Source organism: Macrobrachium nipponense, chromosome 1 (genome assembly GCF_015104395.2).
Source record: "Macrobrachium nipponense isolate FS-2020 chromosome 1, ASM1510439v2, whole genome shotgun sequence".
Taxonomy (NCBI): Eukaryota; Metazoa; Arthropoda; class Malacostraca; order Decapoda; family Palaemonidae; genus Macrobrachium; species Macrobrachium nipponense.
The window spans coordinates 120203951-120221808 of record NC_087200.1 but is presented as its reverse complement, the minus strand read 5'-3'; the positions used below and the strand labels follow the sequence as shown (position 1 = coordinate 120221808).

Here is a 17858-nt window from a genome sequence, read left to right as displayed (position 1 = left end):
CCTGCCAGGCAGCCAGATAAAAGCTCATTTGGTAAATAATAAAACTAATAAAAATTCACATGAAAATAAAAGTGCGATAGCTATAGAGTTTTGCCGAAAGTGTTAAAATCATTGTATCGCTGTAATAAAAAAAAAAAAAAAAATCGTTATCGTGGTGTCATGCTTATTGTTTATTTGATATCTATGGTAGTCTGGCGACATAACAAACCGAATCCTGATACACTTTCAAGTGACGTAGATGTGAAGTTAACAAAATGAGACAGTAAAAAATGCCGACTGTGCTGCTGTTGACTGCCAAAACAGGCAGTGTGGAGAAAGCGAGAAGACGTTTCATTTGTAAGTAAACCATAGATCGTTGTACTACTACCTAGTATGTAGTAGCCTTAGCTTACTACCTAGGTATAGGTATTAGGCTAACCCTCTTTACCAAACTTTAGCACTAGAAGCCTTTAGGCCTAGGTATAAAGGTAGTAGCTAGCCTATGTCAATGTTAGACCAGGTAGCTCACCCAAGGTTGAACTACCGGATCCACCTAGTGAAACTGTACAAGTTATTCAAAACTTCTCAGTAGCCATTAGGGTAAAATACCGCTGTGCTGGCACTTGCACGGACCAATGAGCCACTTTTTCACTCGATATTTAGGGGGAACAAATGACTGGACTAGCGGATCCAGTTTCCACCGCGTGTGGATCCACCCATCGAAAAAGTACTTCAACACATCCTGACACCAGAGAAGGTCATCAGTCATGAGTAGTTGGTGGTGAGAGGAACAGCTTGAGACCTCCACTCTCCTTTTGAAGTAAGAAGTAGTATTTTTCTCCAAAGTTAGAAATTAAGGCCATATTTTAAGACTAAACAGAGGGTAATGAAAAGTGTGACCAAACGCAGTGCACACTACCCCCAACTACCCCCATGACGCTTTCGAAATTTTTACTTACAACTAAAAATGTTTCGAAGATTGACGCCGTCTCGATGTTTGCGGAGTCGCTAGTGTCAGCAAACTTCCCATTTCCTGTGCTAAATCCGCACACCACTTGTACCCATAGATGCTGGGGCACTTTCATCACAACAATCATAAACACCGACTTCCAACCACTACTTATCCAAGGGAACTACGATTTCTAGTAGAAGAAGAAGAAGTGTGCACTAGATAATTATTTAAATAATTAAATGGCAGTATAAGGTCATGAATTGCATAAATATTTTTACATATTCATGATTATTAATTTGAAATTATCGTTGTTGAAAAAGTAACTAGATTCCTGACTCGAATATCAACAGTTTTGGTTGTGAACGGTACCTCCGGCGTTCTTCGCGCCCTTCAATTGTTTATCAGTGTTGCTAATTGGTATGTGTTTACCCTCCAAGCTGGGTATAAGACTTACACAAAACCAGAGAAATAAGTGAAATTAGGATATCTATTTGTAGTATATATACATATTATATATAGCAATTTTATCATTACTGTATTACTATGACACCTAGAATTCATGGAAACAGTTTGTAAATGTATTGGCGTATGTGTGAAGCTCCACTAGGTTGGCAACGATGAGTCATTTTTGCCGTCGTCTGCTTGTAAGCACTTCAGAAATATCTGTAATTTTTAGGGGTTAATTTGGTTGGAAAAAAGGGATAATAGACATGAATTAAATAAACATTTTGAAGTAACAAAGTAAAGTTAAACTAAATAATGAGTAAAGTAAACAATTAAGGGAATAAAGCCTTGCACCTCATAAACCGTGTGCTCGTATGCTGCCCGTAACTGTGTTTGTGGAGTGAGCGCTTAGGAACAAGGAACCGCAGCATAGTTCAAGTGCAATTTGGAGTGAATTAAGACCAAAATGTGTATAATTACAATCAAATAAGCACTGTGGAGTTTCAGTTGTGATGGCAATAACGATAAAACCACCGATAATAAGGTAAAAATGAATTTCAGTTCAAACCATGACCCCGGGAATAAAAAGTTGCATACTTTCACTAATATAGGCAACTAAATGTTTTATTGGGCTGATTACAACTGCAATCTTGAGTAAGATCAATAAACATTACATATATACGCTAACATTGTTCAAATGAGTGCTGGGAAGACTGGGAAAGATGGTGGATTGTCTGTGGTTATGAACGGCAAGTCACGAGGTTCCCACCATATTGGATTTCAAAACTGCCTTGAAAACATATTTTACAAAGAGCTCACATGCTTATTTTAGTTCGTATGGGCTTTCATATATCACATTTTGTTGCCGAAACTTCAATCTTTTGAATGGTATGCTTAAAGATGTAATTGTATTCTTGTTTCACCAATTAAATATTGAGTGAATATGGCTGAGCCATGCGATGACGATGGATCAACTGCAGTTGTTTACCCTATTATCCTTTCGAAGTAAGTATTTTCTCCAAAGTTAGAAATTAAGGTCATATTTTAAGATTAAACAGAGTTAATGAAAGTCTGGCTCTATGCAGTGCAGACATACCTCCATGACGCTTTCAAAATTTTTACTTACAACTCCGAATATTTAGAAGTTTGACTCCATCTCGTGTTTGTGGAGTCGCTTGTGTCAATAAACTTCCCATTCCATGTGCTAAATCCGTACACCACTTGTACCCATAGAGCTGGGGCACTTTCTTCACAAAAATCGTAAACATGACTTCCAACCGTGACTTATCCAAGGAACTACGATTTTTTGGTAGAAGAAGAAGAAGAAGAAGCATGCACTAGATAATTATTTAAATAAATAATTTAACGGCAGTATAAGGTCATGAATTGCATAAATTCTTTACATATTCATGATTATTAATTTGAAAATATTCGTTGTTGAAAAAGTGAATAGATTCCTGACTCGAATATCAACAGTTTTGCTGTGAACAGTAGCTACAGCGTTGTTCGCGTTCTTCTATTGTTTATCAATGTTGCCAATAGGTATGTGTTAGCGTATCTATTTGTAGTATATAACATAATAGAGCAATTTTATCATTATTGCATTACTATGACAACTGGAATTCATGGAAACAGTTTGTAAATGCATCTGCGTATGTGTGAAGCTCCACTAGATTGGCAACGATGACTCATTTTGCCGTCCCCTCCGAGCCCACCCTCCATCCCCTAGCATTGATTTCTGTTGGTGAGCATAAAAAAAATTAGCTCTTGCCCTGAAAGTGGGTGGGGCACTGTTACCTAAACGAAAACAAAACTATGGAAATTAGCTGCTGGCGAGTGAAACTCTTGGCTATGCATGATTATAGGGTAAGTATAATTAAAACTTTTATTTTATCATAAAAATGTCATTTTCACATAAGTGACTTACCAAACAATTAGACTAGCTGTACGCTTTCTTACCTGGCAGTCGAAAATTCAAATTCCTGGCGGCGGTAGCAGCGCTGCCATCTTTTGTGTAGGTGATACAGATCCCGCCCACTATCAGGAATACCTGGTACTGCTGAGCTTTTAGACTTCAATTCGTTTTCTGCCGGCCACGGGGTAACACTGGTGGTTTGTTGTTGCAGTCGACTTTCGTCGCCATTGTGGATTTTTTTTTTTTGGTGATGCACAATTTCTTGTTGGCTTTTTTGCTTTGCACATCAGTTAGCTGCCTAGTCATTAACAGTTATTACGAAGATGCCTGATGCTAGTTCCTTCTTCATTAGGTTTTGCAGCAGTGGCTGCAAAACTAGATTAGCAAAACTGTTACGATCTGCACTCCAAATGTATTAATGTAGGGTCAGTGCTGTAGCAAGGATTAACTTGTGATGAGTGCCGTAGTTTAGATGAACAAGGTTGGAAGACTTTTCAAGCCATTTGGATAAATGGACAAAGATAGGAGAAGAAACAGTGCTTAGAGCGTGTAGTAACTAGAGTAGAGACAACTTCCGTGCCTTAGAGGCGAGCAAAACCGTCACTATCTTCTCCTCTTTTATCTAATACTATTTCACTTTTTTGATAGTCCTCCAACTTCAGTACCATTTACTCCAGACCAGGTATCTCATGTTTCCGATCCCAACACCATTTCCATGTCAGAGGGGAGTTCTGATGAATGGGGGAGCATGGAAGTATGCATTCTTCAGGATGGTGTCAAACAGACAGGTGTATTGGACAGTGGTGGATCCGGTGAAAGGGATCACATATCTCTCTCGAAGCACCTGTATGACCCGCTGTTCTGCTCCTCTTCGACCCCAATTCCTCCCAGTAGCTGTGGAGTTTTGCCCTTACGGGTGGGTAAGGACCTTTCGATCATTTATCTGTTGTAAAGAGAGGCCTCTTGGTAGACTTGGAGGTGGTTCGTAGGTTAGTCTTTGTCTCTGCTACCACCTCGACTTACTTCCTCAAAGGTGTGCTTTTTGGAAAGGGGAAGTTTTGGCTACTGTCACCCGAGGTTCCTTAGGTCTTCTTACTGATTGAGACAGAAGATCATCAGTGGACTTGTTCTCGAGGTCCGACAGTACATGCTTGATGGTTTCGTCTGGAAACAGGTGAGGTTTACTCAAGGGGGGAGAACAACAAAGCCCATGTTTGGTTCGTGGTTACTCCTAGAGATGTGAAGGAGCACCACCGTTCTCTCTTCTTGAGTGCTCCCATAGTGAATAAGGCAGCCAATCCCACTGAACCATGTCTCGCTGCCCTGTCCGCACAGGACAACAGATTGAGCCAGTCCGCAGGAAAATCCTCATCCAGAGACTGGCAATCTTCAGTTTTTTGGCTAACGCTGTAATTGTCCAATCCAGAAAACTGAGACTTCTTTCACCTTGTATAAGTTCTTCAGGTGTCAGTAGCGGAAATGGTGTTGGGAGAGGAAGCATAGGGGGACCCGGTGTTTACCCTCTACTGTCTCCTCGCCTTGAGTTTGAGGTGTTTTGTGTTTATGGGAAGCCTGGGGGTACATGTACCTGGAGTACCCACTAGTTCTTATATCTGGTTAAGGGTATCATATAATTTTTAGTGTAGGTGATGGTGTTGTGTAGTGTTATCTGATCTTTTCACCCAGGGCAAGGGCAAACTATTATTGTTTTTTGTCAATCATCGGTGAACTTCCATGATTGCAAAAAATCCCACCATTAGTAGCGACGACCCTGGCCATTACTGCCACATCTCCTACATGTGATGAGAGCACCGACCAGAGACAGGATCTGCCTGTAGCTGCTCTCTCACAAAGTAAGGTACTGCAGACATTATATATACATAATGTGAGCACATGACTATTGTTTTTTGTTCATAAAAGCTGTCCATCATCCAGGTAATGTGGAGTCAGCTAGTGTAATTGTTTGGTACGTCACTTATGTGAAAATGATATTTTAATGATAAAATAAGGTTTCACATATACTTACCAAACAATTACATAATCAGAGCCCGCCCTCCTCCCCACAGGACGTTGCGGCTCAACGAATTGAAGTCTAAAAGCTCAGCAGTATTAGGTATTCCCGATAGTGGGCGGGATCTGTATCACCTACACAAAAGATGGCAGCGCTGCTACCGCCGCCAGGAATTTGAATTTTCGACTGCCAGGTAAGAAAGCGTACAGCTAGTCTAATTGTTTGGTAAGTATATGTGAAACCTTATTCTATCATTAAAATATCATGTTTATAATCAACAATCATGCAATTAAGTCTGTATCCATTACCTTAATTAACTTCCTCCCTACCTCTCTGAACTGTTACAGCTGCTCAGACTACACCCAAATGAGACAATTAGCCAGTGAGGACCAGGTAACATATATTGCTTACAGTACTAAACTGTCGTCAATGAGATGTCTTCTTTTCATGCAGATAGAAAATGTAGCAGTAATGGAAAAATATGTCAATTGTAGCGCATATTGTGTTGATAAATGATAGGTGCTTCTATGTATTGTTATCAGTATTATGTGTAGCAATCTTTAGTCAATTCTTAGTGGTGACTGCCTTTCATGAATACTTCAATCCTTCACAGGTTTCCATTCAGCCGGCCTGATATATTGAAACAATGGCTAACAAATATGAAAAGAGAATTTTGGACACCCAGTAAAAGATCTGTTTTGTGCTCTGATCATTTTGATAGCTGCTGTTTTGACAAGACTGGTTGTACAACAAGAATAAGGAGTGATGCAGTCCCAACAGTCTTTACTTCAGCTGTCAGTGAACCGGTGAATAATTATTTTTGTTTTATTTTATAAAGTATTTACAGTTGACTTATTTTTTAGTCCCATTCCATCAAAGGCACTCTGTCCATATTATAGACACATTTCTTTGAAAAGGTGTTAAAAGAAAACTTGAATAATGTAAAAAAAGAAAAAAAAAAAAAGTTTTATTGCAGTGTCTTATTGAACAATTATGCAGCTGTACGTTCCCTACGCGGCAGACCAAAATTTAAACTTTGCGGTGCCACCGCCATCACTGACATGGGTGATAGGATCTCCCCCCCCCCCCCCCCCCCCCCCCCCCCTTGGAGGAGGAACATGTACAACAGACCAGGTGTAGACAATTCGTTCTCTGCCGGCTTCTAGTGAACATCGGTGGTCAGTGCAAACTTTTCTTCCTCATTTTAGATGGTTTTTCCTTCCATATTCAGTGAAGTACTCAACTTCATTTTGTTGACTTGTGGCTAATTAGCTAGTTAGCATTTCTTCAATTTTTGTGGCTTTTTACAATCATGTCTGACTGGGCCATCAGGAGATAGGTTCTGTACCAGAGATGCAGAACCAGGTTAGTGAAGTAGATTTATGATTCGCACTCTAAGTGTACTACTCGGGAATCTACATGTGAAGAATGTAGGGATTGGTGAGCAGCAATGGAAAGTTTTTGTCTCAGTCTGATAAAGTTATCAAGGATAGGAAGAGAAAAGCAGCTCTTAGAGCTGAAATAAAGCTAGTGTAGCCTCTTTTGCTTCTCCAGTTGAAGCACCTGTTTCTAGTTCTTCCCCTCCTCTTCATGCTTTGTCTCGGATCTGAGTCTTCCTTCTCTGCTCCGTTTACTCCTTTACCAGCTTCCCATGGAGTTTCTTCTGATGTCATTGCCAGCCTCGAATCTAATTTGAGAATAAGTTTGATTTATTAGCTAACTAGTGATGCATTTGTTAGGGTTATCTGTGAAGTCTTTCATTTAAAAGACTAATAGTGATGTGCAAAGTGTTAGTGTAGTGCAGTCTGAGGGGGTGGCTGTTTGTCCCAACAGTTCTCCTAGACCAGTGTTGTCCAAACTGGGGTCCGTGTACCCTGGGGGTACGCAACATAGATAATGAGGGTACGTGAACAAACAAGGAACATACACACACACACACACACACACACACAACAGAAACATCCCATCAGTGAACATCAGCCTCACATCTCACATTAAGTTGTGTAAGTAATTTTCAAGCATTTTGTTATTAAATCATCATTTTTATTTGTGTAATAAATTTGAATTTATTGACCAACACTCCTATAATGCAGTCATTTCATAATTAACATAATATTTGCATGATTTTCCTAAATAAAACTGATTTTGGTCTGCCAGTGGTGCGAGGGGATACGTAACAGTAGGAGAAGGTAGTAAAAGAGTACAATAGGCAAAAATGTTTGGACAACACTGTCCTACAAAGGTCCCTCACCGGCTCCCCCGCCCTTGGGGAGCAAGACACCAGAGGTCCAAGGGAGATTGTTGGGGATTGCCCACAAGCAGTTGCTTCCTCTGTCATTCTGCAGTGCACCAACAAGAGTTGACTGAACGCCATTGGAAGGGCATTCCATTTGGTGCTAGGTTATCAATGGATTTGAATGATTATTTGCCCATAGGACGACGTAATTGGCACAATTCATCAGCTTCACAACCTTTGAAGAGACGTTTGACTGAAGAGGTCCTGTCCTGCCTCCTGTTAAGAGGACCAGGGAACTGGGAGACCCACTTGCAGCATCTGTACATAGACTTCACTTTGTAGTTGTAAGGTCGCGACAGACTTCTCTTACTCGTGAAGAATGCCGTGTGTTGTCTTCATCGAAGTGTTCGACTCACCTGCATACTACGAATGCTACTTCGACTTCTCATGTGGAACATTCTTCAACAGGTGCGAAGCCTCCTGTGTCAAATGTGTTGACACTTATGACTCCAGTTTGCTTTGACTTCGACTCAAGATGACTTGAATTTGGTGAAACTTTGTTGTCAGTTGGAGGAGTTAATGAGCTGGTTGAAAGGGAACCAGCAAGGACCTAAGAGCGTGGAGCCTTCTCTTTTTCCTGTTTCATTGGATGATGAAGAACAAGACACAGACTCCATTTCAACTTTAGCTTATTCAAGTCTGCTACGCTACCTTCTTGACACTTTCCCAGATTACTTTGTCGCAGCAGCTCCCAGATCTTCTGCTTCGATTTTTTCGATGAGGAAGGAACATTTGGGATCCCCTTCTTCTGAAGTTATTGCTTTCTAAGGCTTCTAAGAGATCTCTTCTTGATGTGAGGATTGGTTAGCGACTAAGAGAGAGTTAGGGAAAGCCACCTTCGCCTTTCCCCCATCAAAACATTAAGAAGATGCTAACTGCAGGTCAGAGTATGCCTTTCAACATTGAAGTATATGTGTTCCCCCTGTTTCTGCCTAATTTGCCAAGTCCTGAACAGGGTAATGGCCTCTGAATATTCAGGATGGCATTAGTGGCACCCCTATGGCCCCAAGCAGAGTGGTTCCCGGACCTTCCTGACTACTTTTGAGGCTCCAAGGAGAATCCAAACGTGGCGCAACCTCTGTGACAGCCTCACATAGAGCCCTCTCTCCTTCACGAATGGAGAATATTAAGCATCTCCTCAGAGAGAAGGCTTTTCTTTGCAGACAACGAGATAAGTCCACCTAATCAGAACCTCATCAGCAGCAGTATAATAGGGAAAGTGATTAGTGTCGTTGGTGTTTTCTCTCCACTCGAAGCCTCTGTTCAATGCATAGCGGATTTTCTAGTCTTCCTTAAGAATGAGAAAAGACTATCATGTTTTAGCTATTAGAGGCTACAGGGCGGCACTAGCCCTAGCCTAGAAGAACCTCACTGAGCACCGTTCGCCTCTATGTCGGGTTCGGACAAGGATTTGACACTGAAAACAGTCTTCCTGTTAGCTGTGGCCTCTTCAAAGAGGGTGGGAGAAACTCCATGGGCTGAGTTATAATGCTTACACACCAGAGGTTGGGGGTCCGTGTCCTTCGAGTTTTGTCCCGTAATTTGTGGCCAAGACCCAGAACCCCTTGGTGCAAAACAACAGATTCAAGTCTTTCCGGCCCCATCATTGAAAGACTTCATAGGTGGTGACCCCCAAGAGCTCTTACTGTGCTCGGTCTGATTCCTGAGGTGCTATCTGAAAAGAGCTCGCCATCTAAGACCTAGATGTAGACTTTTCATAAGCACAGGATCAGTCAGAAAGGAATACAGGCAGCCTACAGTTACCGTCGCCATTGGTTAGCAGTGTTTCATTTTTACGGCGCTTGTTAAATATATTCATAACTGGGTTTTACAGTCTGTAGGGTTTATAGCCCCGTTGTCTGGTTTCTTAGCTAGGGTGCTGAGACCACCTCATAAAATGCAAACATAATGAATATGCATCTTTTCTCTGCTCTTTTAAAAAGTTATCCTTTACTTCACTTTATTAGTATATTGTATGTAAAAATCAGCTGAGGGCGGAGGTAAGATTATTTCACAGTATTTAACTCAATTCATAGCAATTTCTTTGCTTCTATTGAGCGTAAATTAATCTTTAGAACTATTCATATGTAACAAGGTTTATTTTTTCCTATATATGAAGAGTTTTGAGGTTGAAAATTGATGTAAATAAGGGAACTAGACTTGGTTATTTTTTTCGTTAATAGATGCGCTGTTGTCTGGTTATTGGTACATATTCGTACTTGCCGAACCAGCACCAAGAGCCCTCCTAAAATACAAACATAATAAATATGCATTTATTCCTGGGCTCCTTTAAAAAGTTATACCTTTACTTCACTGTATCCAATAATGGTGTGTGTAGTCTCATAGTTAGTATGTTATATAGTATTATAAATACAAACAAAGTGATCCATGTTTTGCTTGGGAATATCAGCTGAGGGAGAGGTAGGGTTATTTCACCCTACTTAATTCGATTTTTCTCGCTTCTATTTAGCCGTAAACAGGTTTATTCTGTGTTTATATGAAAGTGCTTTTAAGTTGAAATATAACTAAAATATGTACGTCTTGTTATGAACTCGATTGTTATTTTTTTCGTTAATAGATGGTTGTCGGAGCATGTTATTTTGTGTAAAAACTGATTACATTCGTTATTTTCATTCGTATATCATAATCAAAATTATATTTACATATTTATCTGTTAGCGGCGTGAAAACAATAGTTAAATGTGTTTTTTTCGTGGCGAGTATATTTTATTAAAATACATTGCTCCACTATTATTTGCAGTCAAGTTCATCATATTACTGATGCACGATAATTTTATAGTCATTAGCAGTGTGGTCCATTGTGTTTCTCAGCTTCAGCTACAAATGCAGCTTAAATTTAGCAGTATGTACTCTATAGTACTATATTTCCGTGCTGGTATTTTCTCCTTAGCGAATAAATGTATGAATTAAAAATATATCGGTCCTATTCTACTTAATTATTGTCATTTGTAACAAAACTACAGTAATTTTGTTACTATCGTACGATGGCTGGTAATGCAGTTCGGTTGATGTAGCAAAACAACTGTTATCGTTTAGTTGTTATGGGTGCAGCGTTTTTTTAAGCAACTATTATAACAGTACTAACGATACTTTTATCATTCTCATTTGCTTTTTTAGCTGATTTAACTAGAACATATGATATAAAGAGATGGAGGAAACATTAGCAGTCTGAAAAAGGAGAATATCTCTCTCTCTCTCTCTCTCTCTCTCTCTCTCTTCTCTCTCTCTCTCTCTCTCTCTCTCTCTCTCTCTTACTAGTCCAAGATTTACCAACAAGCTCATTGAATCTGACATTAAAAATTTGTAGAACTACAGAGGCAGACCATTTTAAAAAATGATTAGGCAAATGAAATTCCACATTTTCAATTAAAGAGTTATTACATATTAGGGCAAGATATCTGGCCGTGACACTGTCCTAAGGCATAGTCAACAAGTTGTTCGACACGGCATAAACAACCTTCGGTCCTTTTACAATAGGAAGGTACTAGCGGCAGCTTGGATAGGTCGTAAGCTTTTCGAACAAGTTTGGGTTTCGGTAGTTAACTGCTTGTCCGACAGGCGCGCGCGCGCGACTGGGAGGTAAACAAACCACTTTTGCTTTCGGCCTCACAGCGAGTGGACGTGTGTGTTCGACGCTCTCTGCCCGCTTCTCGTCGTTTGCTTTCTTGAGTATTTTGGTTGTGTTGTGTATGAAAGAGTTCATTGTAAGTACAATCATTCTCTCTTTTCATATTAATTCAACTAAATTTGTATAATGATGGAATCTCCTCGCCTCGCTACCCCCACGGAGACTATGCCCGGGTATTACCGAAGGGCGTAAATGCGGGAAGTTCCGCTCTTTCCCGGAGATAGACCCTCATATTTTGTGTGCTCGGTGTCGGGGGCGCGAATGCACCCGAGCCGAGCCTTGTGATGTTTGTAATGATTGGTCGGAGGCGCAGTGGACTTTGTATGAGGGCAGGAAGAAGCGAAGGCCTGCAAAGGATCGTCGGAAAGCTCTCCAGCGACTCCTTTGGTGACGGGACACTTCGTCTTCTTTCCTGCCGCCCGCTCAACTTCCATGTCTCGCGCCGTTCCCCTTCGGGGGGGGTGTCTAGGTCCTTCTCTTCTCCTGACTTGTCGAGTGTGGAGGAGGGCGCTAGATACCCTGACGTCCAGTTGTACTCTGGGTCCTCTATCCGTTCGTCTTCGCGCGAGCGGGTAGAGGATCCCCCTAATCACCCGACTTTTGCCTCCTCATGGCTGCGGTTGCCGCGAAGGATGACCTCGGACAGGTCAAATGTGGGCATCGTTGGGTTGCAGGGGCGTGCCGAGTGTCCAGGGGCTGCTCTACCATCTCGCTGGCGCTGTGGCGGTCACCCATGCAACGGGCACGACCACCACCACGACCCTTACAACACCGGCTACGCTTCACCTCCTACACCTGGTGTACACCCAGCACGCGGTCTCTGTGACACCCCACTACATCGGTGCAGGGGCCAGGTCGCCGTAACTCGGGGGAGTGTGATGCCGCCACCTGGGTTTGCCGTGCTGCCGCGACCGGACTTCGTGTGGCCCGAAGAGCTCGCCCCTGGACCTCCCACCGGTACCTAGGATGTCTGTGCCGCTGGTCCGCCCATACTGGACCGCCTACACGTCTGCCGTACCTGCCGTGACCACTGCTGCCGTTCCTGTACCTGCTCCTGCTGTCCCTTCTTCTGCCTGTTCCTGTGATGCCTGCACCTGCTGATGTTGTTCCTGTTCCTGGCGCCGCTGCTCCCTCCATGCTGATCTGTTCGGACAGGTGCGTCCGGGCCCTGTTGCTTCGGCAACAGCAGCCCCGGCTCCGTCCTGGATGACAGATCTGACGTCGGTCCTGAGAAGGTTGACGAAGAAGAAGAAGAGAGGAAGGAAAGGTGTCGTTCGTCGTCTTCATCGTCTTCTTCGTCGTCGTCGTCGTCTGCCGCCTCTTCCCCTTCTTCTTCTAAGGCTCCCCCGCCGAAGAAGAAGAAGGTCGCCCCTCCCCCCCCCCCTAAGAAGTCTCCTTCGGGAACTTCTAAGGGCCCGTCTCGCTCTGGTGAGACGGGGGGTTCTTCCGCTGGTCACCCTGCTCCTTCGGGGGCAGGACCCGTCTCTTCTTCCGCAGGAAGAAGACTACGGGGACCAGAGGATGTGCCGGCTAACACCGGCACTTCCTCACCTGCTGTCAGTGGTTCGGCCACAGCAGCAGGGTCCGTCTCGGCCGCTTCGTTCGCGAGAGGTACCGAGTGTACGGTCGCCATACCAGCGACCGTGCAGCCAGGAACCAGACCTCTGAGTCCGCTCAGCGTCAGGTTCACGGCACGGAGCGGAAGACTGGTGACAAGCCGCTCACGCGACTCTCACCAGACCAGCTCTCGCTCTCGCGGCGAGCCAGCTGGCTACCCGGGCGGACGTGACGGTCCATGACCGGCCACGGGCTGAGGCTGGGAAGAGGTCCCCCCGTTCGCCGCACCAGCCACGGCTGGTACCAGCGAACTGACGCACCGTGAGGATACGCACCGATCTCACCGTGACAGTGGAGCTCGCCGGTTCGCCTGACCGTCACTCTCACAAGAGAGCGATCGGGTACGGCGACCAGCACCAGCTCCTCTGACACACGAGACCGGGGCCGCTGTTCTCGTCCCAGCCGTTCTCCACAGCGAGACGGCTCGACTAGGTCTGCAGCTCGATCGCCAGCCGGCGTTGGCGATCGCCTGCAGTCTTCCAAGCCCGCTGGTTTCTTGCCAAGCGAGCGAGGAGGGAGCGTCAGGTCTTCCTCTCCCATACCTTCAACCCTCCTCGGGTTACACCGGGAGGCGGGCGAGGTATTGAGGAGTGATCGTGAGGGGTGCGCCCTTCAGGATCCCACCACGTCGTCGTACGTACCAGGCTCGGTTCTCGGACCAGCCAGTCGTACGCACAGTGGTTGGAGGAGACCGAGAGGGGGGTCCTGTCGCTGCTCCTCTCCTTGAGGGAGGAGGGTCTCGGGAGGTGCTCCTGTTTGAGGGACTGGACGGTCCGACTCCCGCAGGACGCAGTCACTCCTGAGATCAGAGGAACTTTGCCGAGGTTATTGCGGTGATTCGTCAGCACAACGACCTCGCGGAAGGATCGCCGCTCCCATCCATCCGAGCCCACGTCCCGGCTCGAGTCGTTCTGGGGCCCGAAGAGAAGGAACCCAGACCGACGGTGGGTTTGCCGCGTTCTGAGCTTGCGGACTCAGTGCTGGACCAGTTGAAATCGCTTGTCTCCGGACAAGACGGTTCGCTCAAGTCTGGCAGGTCTGAGCAAGCTGCTTCCACCTCCTCTGCTGCGACAAGCGGCGTTTTTACGTGCCATCTGAAGACCGTGCCGCCCAAAACAGGTGAACCCGGAGTTAGCCAGGCTAACTCCGGGTGTGTCTCTGCAGCAGCTCCTGTCCGAGAACCTGTGGTTCTCGCAGCAAGAGGCACTCGGCCTGGAATCTACCGCCATGGCAGCTTTCCAGCCGTCTCCTGGTTCTAGATCTGTGGTCCCTCACAGTATCTAAGGTCGCAGCCAACTCCGGGGGAATTTCTCCCGCCGAGGATGACTCGGTCCTTCAGGAGACTTTGCCAGTCTGGGGGAAGAGCCATCTCCTTCCTTGCCCACCAGACGGTGAACCTGTGGGCCAACCTGGTTCTCCGACGAAGGGACACTGTCCTTACTCGTTTGTTTCCAGGCGGCTGGGCGTTGAAGCGGCGTTGGGACTTCGCACGGACCTTTACGAGTTCCACGTCTCTCTTCCCAGGAGAGATGGTGGACGCTGCGGTGGACAGACCGGCGCACTGAACGACAGTGACCGGCTGGTTCAACCAGGCGGTCTCGAAGGCTTCTGGGCAGCCTCGGACTGCGGCCAAGTCTAAGAGCTCGGCTAGCGCTTCCTCGGTGGCTAAGACGGTAGCTGCGTCGAAGCCCCGGGGTAATGACTCTGTCTTCTTCGACTCTCGGGCAAGGGGAGCCGTAACCAGCCCTCCTCCCAGCCCTCCTTCCTCCCGTGGAGGCTCTGGGAAGAAGTCGAAGAAAGGGGGGAAACGCTAGGGACGGCGTTCCCCCTCACCTGCTGCCGGAAGTGGGGGGTGCCTGGCCAGCCATTGGGCAACTTGCAGCGCTACGGCGCCGAGGACCTGGATTGTAGATGTCCTTCGGGAGGATATCTATTACCCTTCGAATCTCGGCCACCCTCACCTCAACCCGGTCCCAACAGCAGTCGTACGTTCCAGGGTCATCGAAGGACGTAGCACTGAGGAACAGGAGATCAAGACCATGCTGAAGCAAGAGAGCTGTAATGAAAATCGTCACGGATCAGTCACCGGGCTTTTACAGTCGACTCTTCCTGGTGGAAAAAGTCTACGGGAGGCTGGCGCCCGGTGATAGATCTCTCTCTGAACCGGTTTGTTCGCCAACACCCGGTTCACGATGGAGACGGCACGCTCAGTGCTCGACTCCATCAGGGAGAACGATTTCATGCTTTCAGTGGACTTGAAGGATGCGTATTTCCAAATACCCATTCATCAGTCCTCCAGAAAGTACCTCCGCTTCTTTATCCTCGACGGGACGGTGTACCAGTTCAGGGCACTTTGCTTCGTCTCTCAACCGCCCCACAGGTGTTCACGCGAGTGTTCACTCTGGTGTCTGCTTGGGCCCATTCGCACGGGATACGTCTGATGAGGTATCTCGACGTTGGTTAGTCCTGGCGAGCTCCCGCTCGCAGTTGCTACAGGACAGGGATCGACTGCTCGAGTTCTGTCGCGATCTGGGGATCGTTGTTGAACTTCGAAAAGTCCGATCTCGAGCCCAAGCAGAGGATGAAGTACCTGGTATGCTGATCGACACGGTAGCAGGACGAGTCTTCCCCGCAGACTCGCGGATCAGCAGATTCAGGAGGCAGCCAACCAGTTCCTGTCTCGGCAGGAACAGGCAGCTCAGCGATGGCAAGTCGTGATCGGACACCCTGTCGTCACTCGAGAAGTTTAGTCCCTCACGGCGTCTTCACCTGCGGTCTCTTCAGTGGAAGACTAAAGGAGAGTTGTTCACAGGCGACGGATCCCCCAAGCCTTTCCAGTGTCCACTGACACAGGAGGTGAGGCAGGACCTAGCCTGGTGCTGGACGACAGGAACCTCTTAAGAGGAGTGCCCCGCGCACTCCCCCCCCACCCCCGGACATGCAGCTGTTCTCAGACGCATCGACCGAGGGATGGGAACGCACAACCTGGAGGAGTTGCTGACTTCAGGAGTGTGGGACGAGAACGACAAGCACCTTCACATCAATGTACTGGAACTCAAGGCAGCGTTCCTCGCTCTCCAAGAGTTTCAGGACCGCTTGATGGGACACTCAGTGGGTGTGATGTGCGCAACACCACGGTGGTGGCTTACGTCAACAAACAGGGGGGACTAGTGTCTCTCCCGTTGTACCAGTTGAACCTCGGCAGGTGCACGATGGGGGGCCGAGGCACACTCAATAGAGCTGTCGGCACGCTACATTCCAGGAAGAGGAATGTAGTAGCAGACACGCTCAGCCGTCGGGATCAGTTGATATGGAACCGAATGGTCTCTACACCAGGACGTGGCGGAAAGGCTCTTCGACCTGTGGGCGACCAGATCGTGGATCTGTTCGCCACCCGGCACAACAGGAAGCTCCAGGTGTTCTTCTCGCCGTGGCCGGACCCAGTGGGCAGCTGCAGAGGACGCTCTTCAACACCCGTGGGACAACCTCTTCGCCTATGCCTTTCCCCGTTCAGCCTGATTCGCAAGGTGAATCAGTCGAGCACTGGTCACCCCGAATCTCAGGATGATCCTGGTGGCTCCCAAATGGCCACAGGCCATTTGGTATCCGGACCTGCTGGCTCTTCTCGCAGGAGACCGAGAGAGATTCCCCCTTGGCACAACCTTCTCGCCCAGCCACACACGTCGAGCGGTAACCACCGAGCAGTCCAGTCTCTCTACGTCTTCACGGCTGGCTGTTATCCACCATCTCTTGCGAACGAGAGGCTTTTCTCGTAGCGCAGCAACAGAGATGGCTGGAAACGTCCGTCAGTCTCTGCAGCTGTGTACCAGGGAAGTGGGCTGTCTTCTGTGGTTGGTGTCGTAGACGGGGTCTATCTCCTCTCAGAGCCACTCTTCAGCAGGTAGCGGATTTCCTCGTTCTTCTTCGCCGAGAGAAGCTCCACTCAGTCCCCACAGTCAAAGGATACAGAGCCGCCTTGGCGCTCGTCCTGAAACTGAGGGGATTGGACATCTCGAACTCGTTCGAGATCTCCTTGCTTATGAGGAGCTTCGAAAGGTCTGCCCACCCAGGGAGCTCAGGCCCCCTGCGTGGGATGTTGACTCTCGTCCTTAGGAGTCTGACTCGAACGCCGTTCGAGCCACTCCGAGAGTCGTCAGACAGGGATCTGACCCTCAAGACCCTCTTCTTGCTGGCCCTGGCATCGGCGAAGAGAGTAGGGAACTTCATGGTCTTTCCTATGATGTACGACACTCCAGGGGATGGGGATCTGTGACGCTCGATTTCGTCCCGAACTTCGTTGCGAAGACTCAGAAACGTCGATCCCTGACGACAGGTTCGAGTCATTCACGATTCCCTCCCTATTGGACTTCACCGATAATGATGCGGATGAGATGCTGCTTTGTCCTGTGAGGGCGCTACGGCGCTATCTGAAGAGAACTCGACACCTCAGGCCTGAGTGTCGACGCCTCTTCGTTAGCACCGGGGTCACCAAGAAGAAGTATCCAAGAACACTCTTTCATTCTGGCTGCGTGAGGTCATCAGGAGGGCGTATGAGGCTGATGGTAGTGACGACATCCGTACGTCCCGTCCGAGACTCACGAAGTCAGAAGTATTGGCCCCTCGTTGGCGTTTCGTAAGAACTTCTCCGTGGCGCAGGTCCTGAAGGCAGGGGTCTGGTCTAACCAGATACCTTTACGTCCTTCTACCTTCGGGATATTGCCCACAGGTCCTTGGATACCTTTTCCTTGGGACCCGTGGTGGCTGCTCAAACAAGTTTGTGTAGCTCAACCCAGACCCTCGCAGGCTGAACAGCATCGTGTGGTGTGACTGTGTGGATGGATGTGTGAGTGAGTGAGTGACTGGCTCTCTCTTCCATCTTTTCCTCCTCCTCTACCTGTGGGCAGAGGGCCACGGTCGTCACTACGCTGGATGAGGACGAGATGCAGGTGAGCTATATACAGAGCCCCATCCTATCCCTTTCACTAGGGATAGGAGC

General features: G+C 47.0%; 1 protein-coding gene across 1 annotated transcript in view; it reads left to right on the top strand.

Moving 5' to 3' along the window:
* The first annotated feature begins 221 nt into the window (after nucleotides 1–221).
* Nucleotides 222–17858, top strand: part of LOC135218922 (THAP domain-containing protein 2-like) — a 56318-nt gene continuing 38681 nt past the window's right edge. The window contains exons 1-3 of the mRNA XM_064255364.1: nucleotides 222–336; nucleotides 5357–5494; nucleotides 5915–6107. Coding sequence (XP_064111434.1) covers nucleotides 5961–6107 — 147 coding nt within the window. The 5' untranslated portion in view covers nucleotides 222–336; nucleotides 5357–5494; nucleotides 5915–5960. The remainder of the gene's footprint in view (nucleotides 337–5356; nucleotides 5495–5914; nucleotides 6108–17858) is intronic.